Genomic DNA, 26653 nt, shown 5'->3' with positions numbered 1-26653 from the left:
CCCTTCAGAGAAAGGTACCTCCTTCTTTGATGGCCCATTTTTCTACTGGGATCTCACTTGCAGAGATCTTTCATTTAGGTCTTTTTTTGCCACAGTGTCTTGGCTTTCCATGCCAGAAATAATCTCAAGGGTTTTTTTATCCAGATCCAAATGATTGAAGGGCTGATTCTGAGGCCAGAGTGTTGTTAAGGGCATCTGCCATTCTATGAGTCTGCTGTGCATCCTGCTTCCCATGTTGGATCGTCCTCTCCTTTTTTTTTTCTTTTTTTTTTCTTTTTGACAGGCAAAGTGGACAGTGAGAGAGAGGGGGAGAGAGAAAGAGAAAGGTCTTCCTTTGCTGTTGGTTCACCCTCCAATACCTGCTGCAGCTGTTGCATTGCGCTAATCTGAAGCCAGGAGCCAGGTACTGGTTCAGGGCCCAACACTCCTGGGCCCTTTAGTATTACCAGACACTAGTCTTCTTTATGTGATCCCTTTGACACTTAATCCTATCATTATGGTCAATTGTGAACTGAAACTGATCACTTTGACTAGTGAGATGGCCTTGGTGCACATTGACTTGATCAGGTTGAATTGGAATTCCCAGGTGCATTTCTAACTCTACCATGTGGGGCAAGTCTGATTGAGCATGTGCCAAACTGTACATCTCCTCCCACTCTTATTCCCACTCTTAGATTTAACAGGGATCACTTTTCAGTTAAATTTAAACACCTAAGAATAACTATGTGTTAATTAAAGAGTTCAACCAATAGTATTAAGTAGAACAACAACAACAACAACAACAAAAAAAAAAAACTAAAAGGGATAAAGTATTAAGTTGTTCCTCACATTCCAGACAAGGGCTGATCAAGTCACTATTTCTTTGCAGGATATAATATTCTGGGCTGGCAGTTTTTTTCTCTTAGTACCTGGGCTATATCTTGCCATTCCCTCCTAGCCTGTAGGGTTTCTGATGAGAAGTCTGCTGTGAGTCTAATTGGAGATACTCTGAGAGGAATTTTAGAGCAAAATGATTATAACTTTGAACCTTACAAAAGGATAGCACCTGTCATTTTCAAATTTCCTGTGACTGGCTACTACATTACTTCACCCACACTACTGTACCACAATTGGCCACACCCAGAAGACCCCTAACACACAACTGGTCATACCCAAACATCAGCATCTGGATGGTGACAACCAAAAAGATGAGCCTCTGATTGGTAAAACCCTAGAGCACATCGCCCACCTACTCTAGAAGGGAGATAAAAAGGCAAGCCTCACAACTACTCTTCATCCCCTCAGGGACCATGGCTCAGTGTGAGAGCTGGTCATGTGGCTCCACCTCATCTTGCTGAAACTATGCCCCAGTCTTTGCTGACCAAAACTCTGCTTGACACTCTGCTGGATCCAACCTCACCTGGACAACCCAGCCACCTCCAGAGCTGACATGGAAGCTGGACCGGTCTTCTCATTGGTGACTTTTCCAACCCTTCACCATCAAGCCTACTTCCCAGAGTGCCAGTCATCCTGAGACTACTGCCCATAAGTGACTGTTCTGAGATCCATCTCTCTGAGTGGTAACAGAGATTTAGGATGTTGGACTTTGACTTTCATGTCCATGTATGACCTTCATTGTAGTGATTCACATACTGTAAGTGGTCCTCTGACTTGTTCATTTAAGAGGTAGACACAGACACACAAAAAGCTCCCATCTGCTGTTCACTCCCCAAATGCCTGCATGTCCAGCTCCCATATGGCCTCCAGTTTGATACCCAGCTGTTCCACTTCTGATCCAGCTCTCCGCTATGGCCAGGGAAAACAGTGGAAGATGGCCCAAGTCTTTGGGCCCCTGCACTCAGGTGGAAGACCCAGAAGAAGCTCCCAGCTCCTGGCTTTGGATCAGCACAGCTAGGCCATTGTATCCAAGTGGGTAGTGAATCAGAAGATGGAAGACCTCTCTCTCTCTCTCTCTCTTTCTCTCTGATCCTCTTCCTTTCCTTCACTCTTTGTGTAACTCTGATTTTAACATAAATAAATAAATCTTTAAAAAATAAAAAGAACTGTGAACAGAAAAAAATCAAAAATTTGTAGAAGGTGAATTAAAAATAATTTTATTTTTCTGCAAAAATTTTTTGAAATCTATGCTTATGCAAAATCTTTAAAGAGTGCATATAAAATGTGTGTTATGGAAAACCATGCATGGATTTTCAGAATTTTTGCACCAGACTTATCTTGTAACTCTTTCTCAGTGAACCATTTGAAGGTACTCTCATATGTCTAAGAGCAAATCAATTTTAAATTACACGGAATGTATTATTTTTTATTTTAGTCAGTATTTTAGCTACATTTTTCTGTAAAATATCTAGTGGTATGCATTAAAAAAGAAGTTTGATTTTATTGAGAACTTACGGTTTTAACATGTTCAATGAGGTCATTGGTTGGCATAGTAAGATACAGCTATTACACTCCATGAGCCATTAACTTCACTTTTCAGAACCATCCAGATAACATCCACAAAAAAAAGTAAATTTCAGGGCCAGTGTTATGATGCTGTGAATTAGCCTTTCATCTTCACTTGCCACCATGCTGTGTTGGAATCCAGCTCTTGGCTAATGCAACTGGGAAAGCAGGAGATGACCCACCTGCTTGGGTCACTGCTGACTAGCTGAGAGACCAGAATGAATTGCAGGTTCCTGACTTTGGCCTGGACCAACACCAGCCATTGTAGCACTTGGGGAGTGAACCAGCAGATGGCAAATTTTCTCTCCTCTCCCAACAGAAAATTCAGCCTTTCAAATAAGTAAGTAAATAAAAATTCTTTAAGAAAATAAGTAGAGACTCTGTGGCGCAGTGGGTTAAGTCTGTGCAGGGACAACAACCCATATGAGCACCTTCACCCCATTGCAAGTTCCAGGCCCCAGCTCCAAGCTTCACCCTAGCCTAGGCCTGCACTTTGAGGTCACCTGGAGAATAAACTAGTGATAGCAGCTTCAGTCCTCTGTAACGTGAACCCCGCATTTACGCTGAACAAATTTTTTATTCTTTCTTCAAGGCTCTGGAAACAGGTCGGGGTCATGGTCCAGAAGACTAAATCAGTGCAACCCAACAAGATCCGGGTGACCAGGGGAAGAAAGAACAAGTACAGACGTAGCTTAAAAAAATAAACAAGTTTGAGACCTCTCTTAAAGACTTAAATTTTCATCAGGGCAACCTCGCATGCTGTTCAAGCAGTCACTGCATTTTGCAGGGTTGATGAGGGCACTCGTTCCACTCAGCAACTTAAGATGTGTTTCTCTGTTGTAAAATTGTTCCTGTTCTACCTGCTATCTTGACTTTAAGTGGCTCAGACTGTCACATTTGAATCATGGAGGCAACACATTTTCAACAAAAGCCATTGATGAGTTATTTTATAAAAATCTCTTCTATAAATTCCCTAAGTACAGTGAATCCCTCAGGAATGACCCTAGGAATGGTGCATGGGCCCCATCCTTCAGGGTATCCCAGGTCTCAGGTTCGGGGCCAGGGTGCTCTCCCGTGGACCTCAGATGGACTAAGCAGGAAGGCTGTGGTGTTTCTGGGAAGGTGGACCCATGTGGAGCAGCTGCCATCCCAGGAGCCATGCGCTTGGCCTAACAGCGGGAGGCTTGGCTTCAGGTGCAGCACAGTGAGCAGCCCAGTGCCCAGGGCGCAGTGCTTGGACAGAAGCTCTGTGCTTCCCAAAACCATCTGGGCCATTTCCCAGAGCACTAGGGGACAGGAGAGATGGCCACGGCGATGCCAGGAGCACGCGCACGGGTGGCAGGAGACCCTCCAGAAGGTTCCCAGCCTGGTCAGGGCCCCGCCGTCCTCATGACTTCCCGCTACCTTCGGGCTTGCTCACCGTGAGTGCGCATGCCTATGAGCAGGGCAGGGCCTCCGCGGGCTCACGTTACCTTCCAACATCTCCCAGCACCCCTTGCGGGCATTTCGGCCCTGAGGAGCTGGGTGCCATAAGACTGTGTCGCCAATGGCGGCATCCTCAGAGTCTGTTACTTGCAAGGTAATGGCTGTCCAGACCCGCACGGCCCCGAGCCGCAGGTGATTCTCGCACACTGACCAGGGCAGAGGCCGGGACGACTGCTTCAGGTTTTTAAAAGCCTCTTGTGGGTGTGCAGGTAGCGCGGGTTGTTGAAAGGGAGTGCCATTCTCAGGTGCGCCTGTTGGACCGAGGAATCCCCTGAACATGAGGAAACATGGATAGGAGTCGTGTTCCGTTCAAACGCACAGGTCGGTGATGTGAGCGACCTGCTTCATTTTAATAACAAGCTTTCGTTCCTAGAGGGGCGTGAAGTCACGTTTGCCTTAGCAGCCTAGGTTGGCAGTAAATACAAGATTTTGGCAAAAATGAAAGCACTGCGTGGGATTCAGCTGTGTGCATGAAATATAGGATGCTCTGTGTGTGTGTGTGTATCTTTTTTAAAAAAGGATATTGGGCAGAAGTGATATAAAAATCAAAACACCTGTGAACCTTGGCAATACATTTATTGATAATAAACCATAGTTTTACGATGACTTTCAATAACAAAATGTATTTTTCCTTACATTGAGGCTACTCTGTTGCTTACTTGTGATCAAATAATAGTAATGCATGTATTATTTATCATGTGTCACTTATATTAACATACTTTACCTAATTTATTTAATCTCCTCAGTAACTCTGATCCTGGGTATTTTGTTGATGTCTCCTTTACAGATGAGCTGCGATACTTTACTCAAAGTGGAAGTCAGTGTTCAATCAACTTCAGAAAGTGTGTAGTTTCCTTTTCTAACACTTGGGAACCATTCATAGAGCATGCACTGTGGAAGAATTTGAATGAAATCACCAATAAAACCAAAATCCAGCCGGCGCCATGGTTCACTTGGCTAATCCTCCACCTGCGGCGCCGGCACCTCGGGTTCCAGTCCCGGTTGGGGCGCCGGGTACTAGTCCCAGTTGCTCCTCTTCCAGTTCAGGTGTCTGCTGTGGCCTGTGAGGGAAGTGGAAGATGGCCCAAGTGCTTGGGTCCCTGCACACGCATGGGATACCAGGAAGAAGCACCCAGCTCCTGGATTCGGATTGGCACAGCCCTGGCCATAGCGGCCATTAGGGGAGTGAACAAACAGAAGGAAGACCTTTTTCTCTGTCACCCTCTCACTGTCTGTAACTCTCTGTCTCACTCTCTCACTGTCTGTAACTCTGCCTTAAAAAAATACACACAACAACAACAAAAAACAAATTCCTTCAGGAAAGAAATTTCCCCCCAGCGTATCAAAGCTAAGAATTTCCCACTAGAACTCTTCCTCCAAAATTCAAGGGTCCAGAGAGGGCACTTTTAAAAATAGACCTTTAACAACCGCATATGGGCCCTTTGCAAAGCTACACAAGTGCTAGTCTATTGTTCACACATACAGGTGGATTTCACAGCTTTCTATTGACAGTAGAGAGTAATATAATTTCCTCATGTTCAGTAAGCTTCTCACATAATTAGATCTATTTTTTTTTTTATTTTTTGACAGACAGAGTGGGCAGTGAGAGAGAGAGACAGAGAGAAAGGTCTTCCTTTGCCACTGGTTCACCCTCCAATGGCCACCACGGCCGGCACATGGCGGCCGGTGCACCGCGCTGATCCGATGGCAAGAGCCAGGTACTTATCCCGGTCTCCCATGGGGTGCAGGGCCCAAGCACTTGGGCCATCCTCCACTGCACTCCCTGGCCACAGCAGAGAGCTGGCCTGGAAGAGGGGCAACTGGGACAGAATCTGGCACCCCGACTGGGACTAGAACCCAGTGTGCCGGTGCTGCAAGGCGGAGGATTAGCCTAGTGAGCCATGGCGCCGGCTTAGATCTAATTTTAAAAAGACTTTTCAGGACAGTTTCCTAAGTCCCAATTCAAGCAGGTCCATCTTACAACATTAAATAGGTGATGTCTTGTGTTGATCACCAGTGTTATTTTAGGCTCCACCATTTGCGTACTCATTGCAGCATTGAGTCACCAAGCGGAGCTCCACCCTGGTGCTTTCCCCATCTCAGCCTTTCAGTCATTTCCAAGTCCTGAAGACCTGAGGCCATCTTCTCTGTCCCAGAGTTGGGTTGGGGTGGGAGTTATCACTTTCAGTCACTGTCATCAGAGGAGGGAGAGACCAGAAGATCCTCATAGAGGACACTCCTTGTGACCTGGGAACCCTGCCTCTCAGACTCCTTTAAGATGTGAAAATTCTGATGAGCAGGTGTGGACTTCACCAGATTGGGTGCAGGAGGGGTTCTGGACCTGGTACTGTCCTGTTTCTTGGGGCCGATTCTCTGTGTCTTGTCTGGAACACGACTGGACAGTCAAGGTTGGAAGATTGTGCAATTCTGGCCTGGACTTGAGCAACATGAGTTGGGTGGAGGCTGTGGGTCAGAAATTGCTTCAGGACTGTTGTCTTTGCAGACCCTTTGGTTGCCTGAGAGTGCGCAGGTCCACTCATACTGGAGAGAGATTGGGAAACCAGGAGTCTTGGCTTCTTGGGGCAGTTCTGGCTGGTCTGGATGCAGTCCTGGGCAGACCTTTTGCCTGGGGCCTGGATGCTGAGTCTGGAGTTCTGGCCACACTTTTCTGTAACTGGCTGTGGATGCAACTTTGAATCCACCTCTGTATGTTTAATTTGTGCCTGTGGATTAGACCTGTGACCCAGGGTAGGTGTCTTCCAGGCAGGTTGAGGAATGTCACGAGAGAAAACATCAGGCACTTTGGCTGTTGGCTTGGCACTGCCAGCTGGGCCTGGGGTGAATTTCTTTAGAACATGGTGAGGGGAGTCAGCAAAGTTGACCCCAGATCCTTGGGCTGGGGCATCAGTGCTCAGCTGAGGTTTTTTTTTTTTTTTTTTTTTTTTTTTTTTGAGACTGGGTAGCACAGCGTGATCTATAAGGTGTCTCAATAGGCGGTGGACCTGGCAGTGCAGAGCCAAGGGGCGACTTCCTCTTGGATATTTGGGCAGACAGTGGTTTTGTAGGATGCTGTGGCAAGAAAGTTCACATTAGACATCTCTGATAGATGAAGAACTCACATATTCAACCATACAAAATGGAAAATCAGCATGTTAGGAAAAAGTAAATTGATTACTAATATAATTGCATCTAAATCAGGACCACAAAAGGGGACAGGACAGCCAATATAAAGAAACAGTACACATGAAATTAAATTTCACATAACTAAAACTCAAGTCATCCTGGCACATTTTCAGACATTCTCTACTCAGGTTAGTGAGGAGGAAAAAATATGACACCAGGCTGATTCTTGTGTGTGGCATATAGGACTAAAGTATCATTACCTTGTCTGTTGTTAAGATCAAGGGAGTAGCTGGCACTGTGGGATATGGTACTGGGTTGAAAAGGGCTGAACACATTCTGGTTTTCTATCCATGTGTTGCACAGAGAGTGTTGTGAAATTTAAATAGGAAGTGAATTCTACAAAGCTGTATCTGACTTTGAAAATGTTTCCTACAGGTTTTAAAGGTTGATTGCATGTTGGTAGACTACTGATGGAGCACCATCATATAGCTAAGGGGGAGTTAAATGCAGAATACAACTACATTGAGATGAGCTTTGGTATCTATCTTGGGCCAGTGCTGTGGCATAATGGATAAAGCCACCGCCTGCAGTCCCAGCAAGCCATATGGGCACCGGTTCACATCCAGGCTGCTCCACTTCTGATGCAGTTCTCTGATATTGCCTGGGAAAGCAGTGGAGGATGGCCCAAGTCCTTGGGCCCCTGCACCTGCATGGGAGACCAGAAAGAACCTCCTGTCACCTGGCGTCAGATTGCACAGCTTGTGGTTGCAGCCATCTGGGGAGTGAACCAGTGGATGGAAGAACTCCCTCCCACACTTCTCTTTATCTCTGTACCTCTGCCCCTCTGTGACTCTGCCTTTCAAATAAATAAAAAATCTTAAAAAAACACACATCAACGACCTAAGACTTTCTTTATACAATATGGAGAGTGTAAATGAAAAACATCTTTTTGAAAGGAAACTTGCAGTTAATAAAAACATAAAAGATGTCTTGGGTGGATACAAGACAGCACATGATCAAATCATTCATGGATGAATAAACATGCCTCCACTAGCATTCGCTGGCCAACTTGCAAATAGTGACATAAAAATGTTCAAATAAAGCAACTGGAACATGGAATACAGACAAATGTGACAGGACTTGTGTGGTCCAGCCCAGTTTTAACATAATTCCCAGCCATCAGGGAAAAAAATAAAGCAAAGGCCTCAGGAAAAACAGCCAGAAGTGGGAGTGGGACTCACCCTCAGATAGGCAAATGGTTCTGTTGCCACCACAGAGTTCTTCGGCTACTTCTGTGGCCTCCCCTGTGTTTCATGAGGTCCAGATTTCCCCTGCTGCCCTTCATGCCTGCAGAACAAATCCTATTATCTGTCTGAAGTAACTTTCCTTCCTATCTATACGAGGGACAGCAAACCAAACCAAGAGCACTCCCAGGGCCCCATGCTAGCCCTTGTTCAGGAGTGAGGCAGGCACTGAAGCCCCTGTGAACTTGGCCCAGTGGTTCATTTCTTGTCTGGGAAGCCCCTCCACCCCCAGGATGTGCTGCGTTCCCTAGTGTGACTTCAGTGTTGTGCACTTTCATTTAGTCTGTGGCTGTTCTGGCTGCCAGGAACAGCATTCCAAGGTATTCCACAGCCCTTCCCTTCAGTGGTTCTTAGAATAGGACGAGCTCGGTGTGCACCCCTGGAAGGTCTGGAGCACTTGTCTGTTTCTCTGCAGTTGTCTGTCTATGCCTAGAGACAGCTCCAGGGAAAGAAGAGGGGGTGGCACATTCTTCTTGGCCCCAAAGCTCAGGGCTCCTAAGTATTTTATAACAGCAGCCATCAGAATCTGACTTTGTACCTTGTATTCTAGAAGACACTTGTGGTAGACGTCATGAACTGTTAGTGCAGTAGTATGGATGTAAAATCACACCTGTTGAATGTAGGATGCTGAGCTCAAAGTAGAGCTGCCATTGTCACGTGCAGTATTTAATCCTCTGCACAGCACGCAGGCATGTGAGGCGGGCCCTGCTCCACGACGCTTCTCTGAAAGAGGACAAAGAGCAGCCACAGAATTGTAACCTCAAGAAAACTGTACGATTTGGAGTGCCTTACTTTTTAACCAGTTTCCAATAAAATGGTTTAATACACACACAAAAAAAAGGATTCTGCCTGCAGAATCCTTACCTTTGAGTTCCTTCCTCTTGTCTGTCAGTCTTCCTCAAGGGTTCTGCAGACTGAAGTTGGTGAGGATTCTTAGGTTTCAGGTTCTCTTTCTCCTGATTGCGACCCAAGGCCAGTAAGGGAAGGGCCCACCCCATGACTTCATGGGGCACCTCTTGCTTTTTGCCAAGTGCCCAAAGGCTCCATAGTTCTTGCATTTCACCTGTTTGTAGGGGACAGGGTTATTAGATGAGTGGGTACCAATCACAGGCATTTTGTAAGGTGAATATAAAGAAGATTGGGGAAATTAAATATTCCTTTGGTGGGAGGTCATAGACCCATGGCTTTTTATTTGCCAAGAAACTCAAGATATTATGATCCTCCCAGAGCCAATTTAATCCAGGGATCCAAGGAGGTAGAACTTTCATATCTAATGGAGATGACAGTGAACCAGAGTGTAGGTCTTGGGCCAGTACCAGGCTTACCATAACACTACAAAGGGACGGTGACTGTTCCTCACAGGCTCTGAATGGGCTCATCAGCCAGGTAAGCAGAACGCAAACCAGGCAAGCTTGACTAAGAAGGAATAACTGAATGATGGACACGCAGATTCCCGTGTTTAAACCCACTCTAAGGGGCCCATGAGGACCACTTTTTTCTCAAAAGTCCTAAGCCTCCACTTACCTTGCTGTACTGTCCATCTGGTGGGGAAGTCCTCTGGCACAGCAGTCTTCCTTGTAGGTTATTGTCATTAGGGGGCCTTAGAGGCTGATGACATACAGAATGACATGCTGTCTGATTCATAGCCTTGGGCTTCTGATTGGGCTTGCTCTTTAATTGAATATTAGATTTCCTATTCCAAAGAAATAAATTTGAAAATTCAAAATGTATGACACAAGTCCCTCATACGTCTGTTTGTCCCAGGAGAGATTGGAGTGACTTATTGAGTACTAACCCACACCCACCATAACTTGCTATCTGTGATAGATGCCCCATTCTCTCCTGTTTTGTGAACACCTTGTAGCATTTACCCACTGGCAAAAAGGACATTGCCTAAGAAAAGACCACTTAATAAGAAAGGTTTCTAATAGATGGTGATCCTGAATTTGCAACCCTACACAATTGTATTTTTGGTTCTGAGTTTATGTCTAGTCTCTTCCTCCAGAATTAAAGCCCCCAACAGTACTTATCAAAGCCAATAGAGGGTTAGCCAACAACTGCTTATTCAGATAAAAAAAAAAAACTCTATTTTTACATAGTAACTTCTTACCGAAAAAGCCGGCAGAATGCTCTAAGATTTGATATTTCACCTTGTCAAAACCAAATGAAGGCAGGCGCTGCAGCTCAATAGGCTAATCCTCTGCCTGAGGTGCCAGCACCCCAGGTTCTAGTCCCAGTCAGGGTGCAGATTCTGACTCCGGTTTCTCCTCTTCCAGTCCAGCTCTCTGCTGTGGCCCAAATCCTTGGGCCCTGCACCCGCATGGGAGACCAGGAGAAGCACCTGGCTCCTGGCTTCAGATCAGTGGGCTGCGCCGGCCACAGCACACCAGCCACAGTGACTTTTAGGGGGTGAATCAATGGAAAAGGAAGACCTTTCTCTCTCTCTCTCTCTCACTGTCCACTCTGCCTGTCAAAAAAAATGAATTCTCTCAAGTTAACTAAGGGCAAAAGTAAGTTAGATTCTGGGTGACAGTAAGCAAATTGAGACAGTCACACGCACTATTCTTGGAAATAGAATGAAAATCGATAAGTAAATGCTTGAACTTTATATAATACTTGCTTCTGAAAAGCTGAATTTGACAAATTGATGCAGTCTGTGATCAAACAGTCAAACTGAACAATTCCCAACAGTGCATGTGCATAAGCCAATCAGAACTGAGCAAGCTTAAATCCTTCCCTTGGATTAAACAGAACTCACTGAGACCCTAGCTGCTTCCTAGATGCTCCATCTCTGATCCTTCTCCTTGCTAGTCTGTGTGGGAAAGCACCAGAAGATGCCTCAAGTATGTGGACCCCTGCCCCCACATGAGAGACCTGCATGAAGTTCCAGGCTCCTGGCTTCTGATGGCCTTTGCATCTATTTGAGCAGAGAACCAGCAGATGGAATCAACCAATCACTCTGTGTGTGTGTGTGTGTGTGTGTGTGTGTGTATGTGTGTTGGTGTGTCCATCTCTCTGTAGTTCTGTATTTCAAACAAGTAAATCTCCAAGGAAAACCTTTGTGGGGCAACTGCAGTGTTTCAACACATGCCTACAGCAGTGAGCACTTATACTTTCTTTATTCCACAGCCAACAATGAACTTACTGGTGACCTCGAAATAGTACCAACGGGTGAAGGAACAGGGTCTTGCTTTGTTTCCATTCTCTTCATACTATTTGTTGACTCTTTTACTTAGAGCAGGGTTCACTCTCTGATCACTAAGTTTACTGACAATAGATCACTGTAAAAAGCAAGAGTGGGAATCTGAGAGGGAGGGTAAGGGGGGAAGTGCCACCATGTTCCTAAAACTGTTATATGAAATGTATGAGACTTCTGTAACTTAAATAAAATTTTAAAAAAAGAAAGTGGAGTCTGTGGGAATGCTGGTGTGGGCTGATGGGAAGTAGGGATCCATAACAATTGTGAATTCCTGTGTTTATCCTGACATCCTTTGTATTTTGCCAGTGCCTATGTACTGAGATTTTTAAACACAGAATATTACAGCTTGTCATGGGAGGAGAGTCCGCCTCGGGACTGATCCTAAAATTTAGTGTCATCTCATTCCATCCACTTCTCACTTGACCCAGTATCTCCCATACTCACATCTCGTTGTGGGATCCCACATTGCTTTAACAGCTCCTTCCCCTGTTCCATTGAAAGAGTGTTGGGGCCCATTGTGGATGGTGCTGGCCAAGGGCATCTGCTTCTCTGTGGAAATAGAAAAGGAAGCCACTGGATTCTTATACCCTGAATTTCAACTAGCTTCTAACAAGTCACTGAGTACATTGAAATAAAAGATAAGTGAATAAAATAATGTTTGGACACCCTAAGTCAAAGGCACCATGGCCCCATTACTTCTCACTAGCCACCCCATCTAAATCAGAATTTTAAGAAGAAATGTTGACCTTTATCTAATAATGGACATTTCTGATATATTGTTTGAATCAGGCTCTATCTTAGGAAGTATTATGAAGCAGTTAACTAATCCTTTCCTCAACTCTTAAAACCACTTTCCATGGATTCCTCCCCACTCCTATTTTTCCCATTTAATACACCAAGGCCCAAAACTATAATGGAAACTCACTTATTCCCTTTCTGGTGGTCTGAGATCGCTCAGGTGTGTGGCACATGGGCAATTCCTCTGGAGACAGAGATGCTTCCTGCATGACCAGTGAAGAAGTAGACTGAAGGGAGGAGCCATGTCCTGCTGGGCTGTATACTGTCCCATGACCCAAGGAGTTGATCACACGACACAACGTAATGCCCACAACTCAATTACATTGAGAGGATTATCACTCAGGCCTCTGATCTGGTTAACGACTTTATGTAATGCTACTCCTATTTAGCACTTTTCATTTTAATGCATATGTGTGCATTTAAACAACACATTTTATTTTGGTGTTTGCCATCCCCAATGTTTTTAATAAATTTAATATGTAACTGTTCCCTGGGGTGGAGCCAAGATGGCGGAATAGTGAGGGCGCGCACCAATAGTCCGGGAAAATTTAGTTTAATAAAAGCGGAGTTATGGTAGCCTCAGAAAAAGGATCAGGAAAAAAAATTGCAGAGGAAACTCTTCTGGAGCTATTCGCTGTGACTCAAAGGACCTACTGGGAGAGCAGGGTCGCCCACCACGCGGAAGCCGAACTGTGGGAGCCACAGAGTCTGAGCGCCAGTGCGGGAAGGACAGTCTATGTGACAAAGACACCAGCGGGGAGAGGAGAGACGCCCAGGGCTCCGAGTCCACATATCGGTGCTGGAAGCGGAGGTGAGCTCAGTAACCAGAGACATTGGCAGGGAAATGGCGGACAGAATTTTAGAGGGAAGCGGGTTTTGAAGTGGGAAAGTCCAACAGACTGGCTACAGGAGAGAAGGAAAAATAAATAAATAAATAAATAAATAGGTGGGGGCATACTGGTACAGACAAGTTCCACTCTCCGCCAACCTTGCAAAGGCGAGCAAGAGACAAACAGCTGGGATATACATAATAAAAGGGGAGAGTTAAGGCTACTATTCAGTAGCCTAGGCAACCCAGTGGGAGTCCGCAGGAGAAACCGAGCCTGCACAGACTCTTTGGGTAGAAGCCAGAGATCGGAAGCTAAATACCATCCATTTTGCTCAGCCTTGCAGTATTACTTACCTCCTGAACAAAAAATAAAATAAAATAAAATAAAATGAATAAATAAATACATAAAGAGAGATTTACCATGCATAACCTGAGGGTGTCACCTTTGCACACCTGTAACCCTGAAGAACCAAGCAGAGCTCTCAGGCCACACCCATCTCAAGCCTCCAAGGCTCCTCCAACAGCAGGCAGTCCACTTAACACATAGTATATATATAAAAAAAAAAAAAACACCTCACAGTGAGGGAAAAAGAATTAACCATGCCAAGCAATAAACACAGAAATCGAGGGAACAAGATCAACGATGAAACTATGATGCCTCCAAATAATCAAAACACCCCAAGCCAAGAATATGAAGATGATGAGATAGAAGAAATGCAAGATACTGATTTCAAAAAATTTATGATAAGAACATTTAGAAGTTTTCAAAAGCAAATCCTTGAACTACAGAAATCCTTATTGGACAGGATTGAAATTCTCTCTCGTGAAAATGAAATTTTAAGGAAGAATCAAAATGAAACGCAGAAACTAGTAGAGCAGGAAAGTGTGATAATGAAGAGAAATCAAAATGAAATGAAGAGCTCAATAGATCAAATGACAAGCACATTAGAGAGCCTTAAAAACAGAATGGGTGAAGCAGAAGAGAGAATATCGGACTTAGAAGACAGAGAACAGGAAAGGATACAGTCAAACCAAAGAAAAGAAGAGGAAATTAGAAATCTAAAACATATTGTTGGGAATCTACAGGATACTATTAATAAAACCAACATTCGGGTTTTAGGAGTTCCTGAAGGCATGCAGAGAGAGAAAGGATTAGAAGGCCTTTTTAGTGAGATACTAGCAGAGAACTTTCCAGGTCTGGAGAAGGACAGAGACATCCTAGTACAGGAAGCTCATAGAAACCCCAATAAAAATGACCAAAAGAGATCCTCACCACGACACATTGTAATTTAACTCACCACAGTGAAACATAAAGAAAAGATCGTAAAATGTGCAAGAGAGAAACGTCAGATTACTCTCAGAGGATCTCCAATCAGACTCACAGCAGACTTCTCATCAGAAACACTACAGGCTAGGAGGGAATGGCGAGACATAGCACAGGTACTAAGAGAGAAAAATTGCCAGCCCAGAATATTATATCCTGCTAAGCTCTCATTTGTGAATGAAGGTGAAATAAAGACCTTTCATAGCAAACAGAAATTGAAAGACTTTGTGGCCACTTGTCCGGCCCTGCAAAAGATACTTAAAGATGTGCTACACTCAGAAACACAGAAACACGGCCATCAATATGAAAGAAGGTAAAGGAAGAACACCTACCAGTAAAAGAGCATGGGAAGCTCAAAGCATATACTAGAAAATATCTCTGGGAAAATGCCAGGGCAAAGTCACTATGTATCAGTAGTCACATTAAACGTGAATGGCCTGAACTGTCCAGTTAAAAGACACAGATTGGCTGACTGGCTTAAGGAACAACACCCAACTATTTGTTACCTACAAGAAACACATCTCTCTAACAAAGAGGCATGCAGTCTGAAAGTGAAAGGTTGGAAAAAGATATTCCATGCTAACAAAAAAAAAACAAAAAAAACAGGTGTAGCCATATTAATATCAGACAAAATAAACTTTAATACAAAAACTGTTAAGAGAGACAAAGAGGGGCACTATATAATGATTAAGGGTTCAATTCAACAGGAAGATATAACAATTATAAATGTATATGCACCTAATTACAGGGCACCGGTCAATTAAAAAGATATGTTAAGGGACTTAAAGGGAGACTTAGATTCCAATACAATAGTACTGGGGCACTTCAATACTCCACTCTCAGAAATAGATAGATCATCCAGACAGAAGATCAACAAGGAAACAGCAGATTTAATCGACACTATTGCCCAAATGGATCTAACAAATATCTACAGAACATTCAATCCTACATCTAAAGGCTTCACATTCTTCTCAGCAGTGCATGGAACCTTCTCTAGGATTGATCACATACTAGGTCATAAAGCAAGTCTCAGATAATTTAAAAGAATTAGAGTCATACCATGCAGCTTCTCAGACCACAGTGGAATGAAGCTGGAAATGAGCAGCTCAGGAAACCCCAGAAAGTATGCAAACACATGGAGATTGAACAACATGCTCCTGAATGAACACTGGGTCCTTCAAGAAATCAAAAGAGAAATCAGAAACTTTCTGAAAGTAAATGAGGATAACAACACAACATATCAAAACTTATGGGATACGGCAAAAGCAGTATTGAGAGGCAAGTTTATAGCAATAGGTGCCTATATCAAGAAATTGGAAAGGCACCAAATAAATGAGTTTTCAGCACATCTCAAGGACCTAGAAAATTTGCAGCAAACCAGACCCAAATCTAGTAGGAGAAGAGAAATAATTAAAATCAGAGAAGAAATTAACAGGACTGAATCCAAAAAAAATTACAAAAAATCAGCCAAGCAAAGAGCTGTTTTTTTGAAAAAATAACCAAAATTGACGCCCCATTGACCCAACTAACTAAAAAAAGAAGAGAAAAGACCCAAATCAATAAAATCAGAGATGAAAAAGGAAACATAACAACAGACACCACAGAAATAAAAAGAATCATCAGAAATTACTACAAGGACTTGTATGCCAGCAAACAAGAAAATCTATCAGAAATGGATAGATTCCTGGACACATGCAACCTACCTAAATTGAACCATGAAGACATAGAAAACCTAAATAGACCCATAACTGAAACAGAAATTGAAACTGTAATAAAGGCCCTCCCAACAAAGAAAAGCCCAGGACCAGATGGATTCACTGCTGAATTCTACCAGACATTTAAAGAAGAACTAATCCCATTTCTTCTCAAACTATTCAGAACAATCGAAAAAGAGGGAATCCTCCCAAATTCTTTCTATGAAGCCAGCATCACCTTAATCCCTAGGCCAGAGAAAGATGCAGCACTGAAAGAAAATTACAAACCAATATCGCTGATGAACATAGACGCAAAAATCCTCAATAAAATTCTCGCCAATAGAATACAACAACACATCAGGAAAATCATCCACCCAGACCAAGTGGGATTTATCCCTGGTATGCAGGGATGGTTCAACATTCGCAAATCAATCAATGTGATTCACCACATTAACAGACTGCAGAAGAAAAACCATATGATTATCTAAATAGATGCAGAGAAAGCATTCGATAAGATTCAACACCCTTTCATGATGAAAACTCTAAGCAAATTGGGTATAGAAGGAATATTCTTCAATATAATCTAAGCAATTTACGAAAAGCCCACAGCCAGCATCCTATTGAATGGGGAAAAGTTGGAAGCATTTCCACTGAGATCTGGCACTAGACAGGGATGCCCACTCTCACCACTTCTATTTCACATATTTCTGGAAGTTTTAGCCAGAGCCATCAGACAAGAAAAAGAAATTAAAGGAATACAAATTGAGAAGGAAGAAGTTAAACTATCCCTCTTTGCAGACAATATGATTCTTTACTTAGGGGATCCAAAGAACTCTACTAAAAGACTATTGGAACTCATAGAGGAGTTTGGCAAAGTGGCAGGATATAAAATCAATCCACAAAAATCAACAGCCTTTGTATACCCAAGCAATGCCACGGCTGAGAAAGAACTGCTAAGATCAATCCCATTCACAATAGCTACAAAAACAATCAAATACCTTGGAATAAACATACCCAAGTACGTTAAAAATCTCTACGATGAGAATTACAAAATCTTAAAGCAAGAAATAGAAGAGGATACCAAAAAATGGAAAAATCTTCCATGCTCATGGATTGGAAGAATCAACATCTTCAAAATGTCCATTCTCCCAAAAGCAATTTATAGATTCAATGCAATCCCAATCAAGATACCAAAGACATTCTTCTCAGACCTAGAAAAAATGATGCTGAAATTCATATGGAGGCACAAGAGACCTCAAATAGCTAAAGCATTCTTGCACAACAAAAACAAAGCCAGAGGCATCACAATACCAGATTTCAGGACATACTACAGGGCTGTTGTAATCAAAACAGCATGGTACTGGTATAGAAACAGGTGGATATTCCAATGGAACAGAATAGAAGCACCAGAAATCAACCCAAACATCTACAGCCAACTTATATTTGCTAAGGATCTAAAACCAATTCCTGGAGCAAGGATAGTCTATTCAATAAATGGTGCTGGGAAAACTGGATTTCCATGTGCAGAAGCATGAAGCAAGACCCCTACCTTACACCTTACACAAAAATCCACTCAATGTGGATTAAAGACCTAAATCTACGACCTGACACCATCAAGTTACTAGAGAACATTGCAGAAACCCTTCAAGATATTGGCACAGGCAAAGAGTTTCTGGGAGGCACAGGCAGTCAAAGCCAAAATCAACTATTGGGATTGCATCAAATTGAGAAGTTTCTGTACTGCAAAAGAAACAGTCAGGCAAGTGAAGAGACAACTGACAGAATGGGAAAAAATATTTGCAAACTATGCAACTGATAAAGGGTTAATAACAAGAATCTACAAAGAGATCAAGAAACTCCACAAAAACAAAACCAACAACCCAATTAAGAGATGGGCCAAGGACCTCGATAGACATTTTTCAAAAGAGGAAATCCAAATGGCCAACAGGCACATGAAAAAATGTTCAAGGTCGCTAGCAATCAGGGAAATGCAAATCAAAACCACAATGAGGTTTCACCTCACCCCGGTTAGAATGGCTCACATACACAAATCTACCAACAACAGATGCTGGCGAGGATGTGGGCAAAAACGGACACTAACCCACTGTTGGTGGGAATGCAAACTGGTCAAGCCACTATGGAAGTCAGTCTGGAGATTCCTCAGAAACCTGAAGATAACCCTACCGTTCGACCCAGCCATCCCACTCCTTGGAATTTACCCAAAGGAATTTAAATTGGCAAACAAAAAAGTGGTCTGCAGCCTAATGTTTATTGCAGCACAATTCACAATAGCCAAGACCTGGAACCAACCTAAATGCCCATCAACGATAGACCGGATAAAGAAATTATGGGATATGTACTCTTTAGAATACTATACCGCAGTAAGAAACAACGAAATCCAGTCATTTGCAACAAAATGAAGGAATCTGGAACACATCATGCTGAGTGAAATAAGCCAGTCCCAAAGGGACAAATACCATATGTTCTCCCTGATCGGTGACAACTGACTGAACACCAAAAAGGAAACCTGTTGAAGTGAAATGCACACTATGAGAAATGGTGACTTGATCAGCATAGCCCTGACTGTTAATGAACAACTTAATACATTATCCCTCTTAGTAGTTTTTTTTGTCTGTTCTACTTAATATGACTGGTTTAATTCTGTAATTAATACACAGTTATTCTTAAGTGTTGAAATTTAACTGAAATGTGATCCCTGTTAAACATAAGAGTGGGAATAAGACAGGGAAGAGATGTACAATTTGGGACATGCTCAGGCTGACTTGCACCAAATGGTACAGTTAGAAACATACCAGGGGACTCCAATTCAATCCCATCAAGGTGGCTTGTAGCAATGCCATCTCACTAGTCCAAGTGATCAATTTCTGTTCACAATTGATCATAATGAAAGGAATAAGAGTCAAAGGGAGCACATAAACAAGTCTAGTACCTGCTAATACTAACCGATAGAATAAATAAAGGGGAGAGTGATCCAACATGGGAGGCGAGATACTCAGCAGACTCATAGAATGGCAGATGTCCTAAACAGCACTCTGGCCTCAGAATCAGCCCTAAAGGCATTTCTATCTGGCTGAAAAGCCCATGAGAGTATTTCAGGCATGGAAAGCCAAGACACTCTGGCAAAAAAAAAAAAAAAAAAGAAAAAAAAAAAGAAAAAAAAAACACCAAACCTAAATGAAAGATCTCTCTGAGTGAGATCCCAGTGGAATGAACAGGTCTTCAAAGAAGGAGGTACCTTTCTCTGAAGGGAGGAGAGAACCTCCACTTTGACTATGACCTTGTCTAAACAAGATAAGAGTCGGAGAACTCAGAGGGCTTCCATAGCCTTGGAAACTCATTACTGGAGCATGGGAAGATTACTGAGGCCATAAACAAGTGTCAATTTGTAAAGTCAACAACAGGAGTCACTGTGCACTTACTCCTCATGTAGGATCTCTGTCCTTAGTGTGCTGTACATTGAGACTTAATGCTATAACGAGTTCTCAAACAGTATATTTCACTCTGTGTTTCTATGGGGGTGCAAACTGTTGAAATCTTTACTTAATGTATACTAAACTGATCTTCTGTAAAAAAAAATAGAAGAAGAAATTATCAATTCCCAACTTGACTCTCACTGGGATTAAATATGACAATAGGTCTGATCTGATTTCATCATCATTTAAAAAATCATCTATTATTTTTCACTTTATGTTTCTGTGTGGGAGCAAACTGTTGAAATCTTTACTTAATGTATGCTAAACTGATCTTCTGTATATAAAGAGAATCAAAAATGAATCTTGATGTGAATGGAAGGGGAGAGGGAGTGGGAAAGGGGAGGGTTGCAGGTGGGAGGGACGTTATGGAGGGGAAGCCATTGTAATCCATAAGCTGTATTGGAAATTTATATTCATTAAATAAAAGTTAAAAAAATTAAAAAAAGAGGTGCAGAATCATGAGGCAGACACTGGTTGTTGGTTGAAAGTAGGCTAGAGGTGAGCAGCTAGCATACTCATTTATTTCAGTTGGTACAGCAGCATATATAGCTGAGGGAGCCACTCTGGTCAAGGGGCAGTTTATGCTGTAACCAATCACTGCCTTTTGCCAGGCAGGCTCCTTTGCCAGGTGGGTTCTGAAGCCATTTCCTGAGTAACTTACACTCAGTTGCCAGCAGCCATCATGGCTCGGCCTTCTCATTCCACCACTCTTCCCCCTTTTTGTTTATTTTTGACCAATGGGAGGCATGATCCTTGGTCCTACCATTGTTGGCCCCATTTCCATGTGGTCTCCTCATGAGACTGTGCCTCTCTTAGGTTGTCCCCCAGGGGATATTACCTGTAGTTGATTAACCAGCCCTCAAAATGGGAGACCATAGGAGTGCTTGCTCAGATGGGGGTAGGAATGAGGAAAAATAGTAATCAGGAATGGTGTGACTGCACGAAGGCTGTTGACAGAGCTAAGGGGGTATAAAGCAGTAGCGGATGTGGCTATGGGCAGTTCCTCAGGGCAGGATGATAGGGCAGGTGTGGCCACTAACAAGGTGGTCCCTCAGTCTTGTTCAGCTGGTTCTGGTTGACTGTCAGTTGCAGGCTTGATGTTTCTGGCTGCTACCCAAATAGGCTGTCCTGCATTCTCTGGAAAGACACAAGCATATCCTCAGCCCTTGGTTAGCAGAAGCCTTTATATGGGCATTGGAATCTAGGGCCTGAATTTTGTGTCCACTCCAAGATAACAGCAAACATGTGGGTGGGATGGGGTCTAGCAGCTGCCAAGAGAGCCTGGGGTGCCCAGGCACTGCCACAAATGTGGGGATCCTCACTGGGTGTGGATGGGGTGACCTTGCATGGGTTATCACCTCGAGGTCATCTAAGTTCACCCCATGGATATTTGGGGGGTGGCTAACTAGGCATTGCTGAGTTGTCTGCTGTCATGTCCTTTTCACTGTTGGAGCTCTCTCTCCCCAAGTCATCCACTATTGCACGTGACGCAGTGGCTTGGGGTGACAGGCTCTTATCACTCACAGATTCATCATGTTTGGTAATCTGTGTGGGCTTCTGAGAGTAGGGTTATGTTTCCCATGTTTGAGAGCTTAAGAGCAGCATGCCACGCCAACTCTAGCCAAAGGAAAGACACCCACAGCACTGCTACCAGAACAAAACAAATTCCTAGCACCTCAGTGGCTGATGGCATTATACAGGGGGTTCCCTATGATAGATGAATAAACAGTAGTGTATCAGATCATAAGTGTGCCCTGTGCTTAGTGAGAGATTTCCTTGATTTGTTAGGTCAAGGGCAAATGCCCACAGGGTGTCTCCAGAGCATCACCTCTCTTGAGAGAGGTAAGATGACTTCATTTAGAATTCTGGGATGATCAGTCCCTTATGTGAATTTGCTGGGCAAACTGAAAGTAAAAGGAGAGGCTGAGAACCAGCGTTATGCTTCTGGGTGGTGTGTGCCTAACGCTGGGTCACCTTGGTAGAGGACAAGGACAAGGAAATGGGTATAGAGGGGGTTCTGTGCTCACCCTCACAGAACTGAACAGCATACAAAACAAGGAGAGGCCTGCTTGCTGAAATCAAGGGGGGACCTCACCAAGTCCAACATGCTGTCTCGCTCAGCCACATTGGTGCTAAATGTTGCTGTGGATTCATTCTGAGAGGATAAGCATGTTGGGGGCAAGAGGTGCAGAGTGATGACACAAACACCCGGAGTTGGGTGAAAGCATGCTAGAAGTGAGCAGCCCGCAGACTCGTTCATTTCAGTCAGTGCTACAGCTTACATAGCCAAGGCAGCCAATCCAGTCAAGGGGCAGTTTATTTCATAACCAATCACTGCCTGTTGCCAGAAAGGCTCCTTTGACAGGAGGGTTCCAAAACCATTCCTGAGTATCTGACGCTCACTTGCCAGTGGCTATCTTGACACAGGGTTCTCATTCCACCACATACCAGGCCATCACACTCAGTCCCAGGGTCTCCAGGTGATGAGAACTTAAATATTTCCTAGAACATGGGCACCAGCAATGTCATCAGCTGGATCCAGAACAGGATGCCAGTAATATTTTACCTATTTATGTGACTGGCAAATGGAATACCAAAAATAGCACAAATAAAACTGATACTGGCTACTGGTATGCTAGACTCAGAAGAGTAGTATAGATCCACAGTATGCAGTATTTGTTTCATTGAATGTTGTTTTGTGTTTGGGTCTCATGACCTGCTACATGGATTGCATCCTTCCTAGACCTTCAACATGCATCCAAACTGCGGTCAGCCTATGAGTACACACATGCATAATGGATTCACAACAGTGATGGAAGGACAGAAAAGTGATTGGTGAAAGATGGCTTGCAGCCTTAGCATAGTGGAACAGTTTATTTCATGTTTGCAGCCATTGGCATTCAGAGGAAAATTTTGTATGAATTAAAATAACTTGCTTTGAGGGAATATTCTTCCCAGAGACAGAGAAAGTATGGGAGTCAGGCTGGAATGATGGTGAGGTTTTGATGAAGTATGTCAGGAAGGGTCAATAGATGATGCTGAGTAATGTGGGAACCCATATTGGGAAATGGCCTGCATTTCCCCATTGGAACTATGGACAATTTTAATATCAATGGAAGTCTATTGGCATAGGGACATCAATCGTAGGTTCTGAGACTCATAGCACAGCTATTGGTGTCCTAAGGCCTTCCAAATGTGTGGAAATTGTCTGGGGGCATTTGGAATTTCTACTGATGTACTTTCACTAACTTGACCCAGGACTGCATAAAATACAAACTGCATCCTGTATAAACAGTTAGTGCATCTTGTAGTACACATCCTGTTCTGCAGGACATTTAGCTGGCACAGAAACTTCTGTGAATGTCAGTCCTATGCTCTCCGTAAGAGAAACTCAGTCATTTCACATTACAGCACAAACAGGAAACCAGTCTCACTGAAGCCTGTGAATTGAGTGCCGATGCTTGGCTTTGTCCACAGTTAACATGGAAATCAACAGAACTGAATGGAATGAAGTGGCCCCTGTCATAAGACCTGGCACATGGGCAAAGGGAGAGTGGCCTGCACCATGAACACACTCTGATCCAGTGTTACATCAACATGGCTAGTAGATTCAATTACCTGAGGAAATAACTGAAATGCATGGCTAATATTGATAACAGAATATACTGAGACATTGCAATGAGCCTTCCTCCAGATGAAAAACAAATGGCTGAGGGAGAGCTGCATTTAACTAAGCATTAGCTAGCTTCTAGGCAAAAGAATTCTGCCTATGTTTATCATAAGATACCCATTACAATAGATCAAGGTAGAAACAAGTAAGTTAGTACAAGAATATCCACATGGGGCTGGCATTGTGGTGCAGTGAGTTAAGCCACTGCTTGCAACTCAGACATCCAATATTAGAGTCCTAGTTCAAATCTCAACTGCTTTGCTTCCAATCTAGCACCCAATAATGTGTGTGGAGAAGTATTGGAAAATAACACAGGTTCTTGGGCTTCTACCAAACACATGGCAGATGTGTGTGGAGTTCAAGTTCACAGATTTGGCCTAGCCAATTTCTTGCTGATGTGATCCTTTGGAGTGATAAATCAGCAGATGAAAGATTCATTTTCTCTCTCTTCTCTTCCAAATAGCAAAGAATATGCATGAGTGTGTAAACACATTTTAGAGTACATTCACTGTTTCTTTGATTCTTTTTCTACCCTACACTAACTCCTCCCGATGTTAGACAAACTCACACTATTTCAATGACTATGATTCACGAATTGATAGACAAGATTGAATACCTAGACCAACGTGATTGTTTGAGTGTGAGAGAGCCTCGACCAAACACCAGGTCTGACCCTGCTTGGCTCCCAAGAGCAGATGAGATCAGGTGCATTCAGGGTGGTATGGCTGTAGACTCCCTGTTTTCTAAAAAACAAAAGCTCCCAAGTATACTGGCCCCTCTCTATCATTCTGCCTTTCAAAGAAATAAAATTGAACAGACTAACAATGGACTTTTAGAATAAACCAGAGAAGAACATCTCTGTGGTCTCAGGATAGGAAAAGATTATGGCAGGGGGCAAGATACACTAAATGAAATGAAAATTTATATTAGAGTTAGAATGGATCTTTAGCAAAGGAAAATAAGAGAGAGAGAGAGAGGCAGAGAGAGAAGTAGGAGGAGGAAGAGGAAGAGGAGATATATGTATTATACTAAAGCACTTACATAAACCAACAGGAAAAAGAAAGAACACAATAGGTAAAAATAGAAAACAAACCAAAAGGCACTTGAAAAATAGGTATACAAATTCTTTCCAATGTGTGATGAGCTCATCAATTTCCTTAGTGATAAGAAATGCAAACAAAACAGCTACCTAAAACCATCACATATTAAACACATAAAATAGAAGCAAGGGACCAGCAGTATGGCACAGTGGGATAAAGCCCTGGCCTGAAGCGTCGGCATCCCATATGGGCATGGGTTCTAGTCATGGATGCTCCTCTTCTGAACCAGCTCTCTGCTATAGCCTGGAAAATGGTAGAAAATGGCTCAAGTGCTTGGGCCCCTGCTGCGTGGGTGACCTGGAAGAATCTCCTGGCTTCTGGCTTCAGATCAGAACAGCTGTGGCCATTGTGGCCAATTGGGCAGTGAGCCAGTGGATGGAAGACCTCTCTCTCTCTCCCTCTGCTGCTCCTCTCTCTGTGTAACTCTGACTTTCAAAAAAATAAATAAATAAATCTTTAAAAAAAAAGGGAGTCAGAGGTTAGGGTGTTTGGGGGAGATGTTCAGGTCCAGGGCAGGCTGTGTCAGGTGTTTTCAACAAAAATCCTGACTATCAGAATCAGAAGCAATTAATGAAGTGATAAAACAAACTCATCTACTTTCATCCAGAATCCTCAAAGACACACAAGAAGGATTGTAGCCTGTTACCACTCTCGGCAGCTGTCCCTCAGATCAGAGGAAAGATTGCTTTTAAGATTTTTGAACAAACATCTAACTCCCCTAATGTCTCTGACTAATGGAAGGAAAAATATTAAGCCACGATCCAGAGACCCAGCAGGCAGATAGAGAAATTCTTTCATCTTTACCTGACTTGGAAGAACCTGGGGAATTTTATTTCATTTCTCACAATGAAAATGGCACCAAGGTAGTGGAGTATGCTGTGATGCAGGAAAGGAAGATCACTGATTATGGAGAGAGTTGATTGATCCAACCTGCAAGTAACACTGGGCATTCAGAACTTGCCAGAGTATGACCTCTCCACCTGTTCATCCATAAATGTCTGGTTTGTGAAAGAGGCTCTAACCTGAAATTAAAAAAAAAAAAAAAAAAAAAAAACCTAACGATTTGAAAAAAAAATTTTTTTCCACTGAAGAAACATCTTTTTTTTTTTTTTGCACAGCCAGAGTTAGACTGTGAAAGAGAGATACAGAGAGAGAGTTATAGGCATTGACAGAGAGAGATAAAGAGAAAGGTCTTCCTTCCATTGATTCACTCCCCAAATATCAACCACGGCCAGTGCTGTGCTGATGTGAAGCCAGGAGCAGAGTGCTTCCTTCTGGTCTCCTACAACCAAAGAAATTTATCTTTTTTGTTTTTTTGTTTTATTTTCCTATTTTTGACAGGCAGAGTGGACAGTGAGAGAGAGAGAGACAGAAAGGTCTTTCTTTTGCCTTTGGTTCACCCTCCAACGGCCGCTGGGGCCAGCGAGCTGGGGCAGGCGCACCGCGCTGATCTGAAGCCACAAGCCAGGTGCTTCTCCTGGTCTCCCATGCGGGTGCAGAGCCCAAGGACTTGGGCCATCCTCCAGTGCACTTCCGGGCCACAGCCGAGAGCTGGAATGGAAGAGGGGCAACCGGGACAGAATCCGGCGCCCCGACTGGGACTAGAACCTGGTGTGCTGGTGCCGCAAGGTGGAGGATTAGCCTATTGAGCCACGGCGCCAGCAGAAATTTATCTTTTAATTCAATTTATCCAAGAATTGTTTGAGGTGTTCATAGACAATTATATATAAGATTTACAAGAGAAAAAATAAATAATCCATGTAATTTTAATTAGCTAATTATGCAACAAGTTACAAAAAATGAGTAAAATCTAGAAGTTGAAAATGACCTACAGGAAATAAATAAGATTGGCAGAATAGGGCCGGCGCCGTGGCTCACTAGGCTAATCCTCCACCTTGTGGCGCTGGCACACCGGGTTCTAGTCCGGGTCGGGGCGCCGGATTCTGTCCCGGTTGCCCCTCTTCCAGGCCAGCTCTCTGCTGTGGCCAGGGAGTGCAGTGGAGGATGGCCCAAGTGCTTGGGCCCTGCACCGCATGGGAGACCAGGATAAGTACCTGGCTCCTGCCATTGGATCAGCGCGGTGCGCCGGCCGCAGCACGCCAGCCACGGAGGCCATTGGAGGGTGAACCAACGGCAAAGGAAGACCTTTCTCTCTGTCTCTCTCTCTCACTGTCCACCCTGCCTGTCAAAA

General features: G+C 43.5%; 1 protein-coding gene across 1 annotated transcript in view; it reads right to left on the bottom strand.

Annotated features, from left to right (window-relative positions):
- Positions 1 to 4421: 4421 nt before the first annotated feature.
- LOC127486314 (splicing factor, arginine/serine-rich 19-like) overlaps positions 4422 to 26653 on the bottom strand; it is a 70705-nt gene continuing 48473 nt past the window's right edge. The window contains exons 4-7 of the mRNA XM_070063488.1: positions 11998 to 12102; positions 9879 to 10047; positions 8292 to 9417; positions 4422 to 6996 (exon numbers count right to left, since the gene is read on the bottom strand). Coding sequence (XP_069919589.1) covers positions 10039 to 10047; positions 11998 to 12102 — 114 coding nt within the window. The 3' untranslated portion in view covers positions 4422 to 6996; positions 8292 to 9417; positions 9879 to 10038. The remainder of the gene's footprint in view (positions 6997 to 8291; positions 9418 to 9878; positions 10048 to 11997; positions 12103 to 26653) is intronic.

This window comes from Oryctolagus cuniculus, chromosome 18 (assembly GCF_964237555.1).
Source record: "Oryctolagus cuniculus chromosome 18, mOryCun1.1, whole genome shotgun sequence".
Taxonomy (NCBI): domain Eukaryota; kingdom Metazoa; phylum Chordata; class Mammalia; order Lagomorpha; family Leporidae; genus Oryctolagus; species Oryctolagus cuniculus.
The sequence above is the reverse complement of the archived record's forward strand: the minus strand, read 5'-3'. Positions and strand labels throughout refer to the sequence as shown.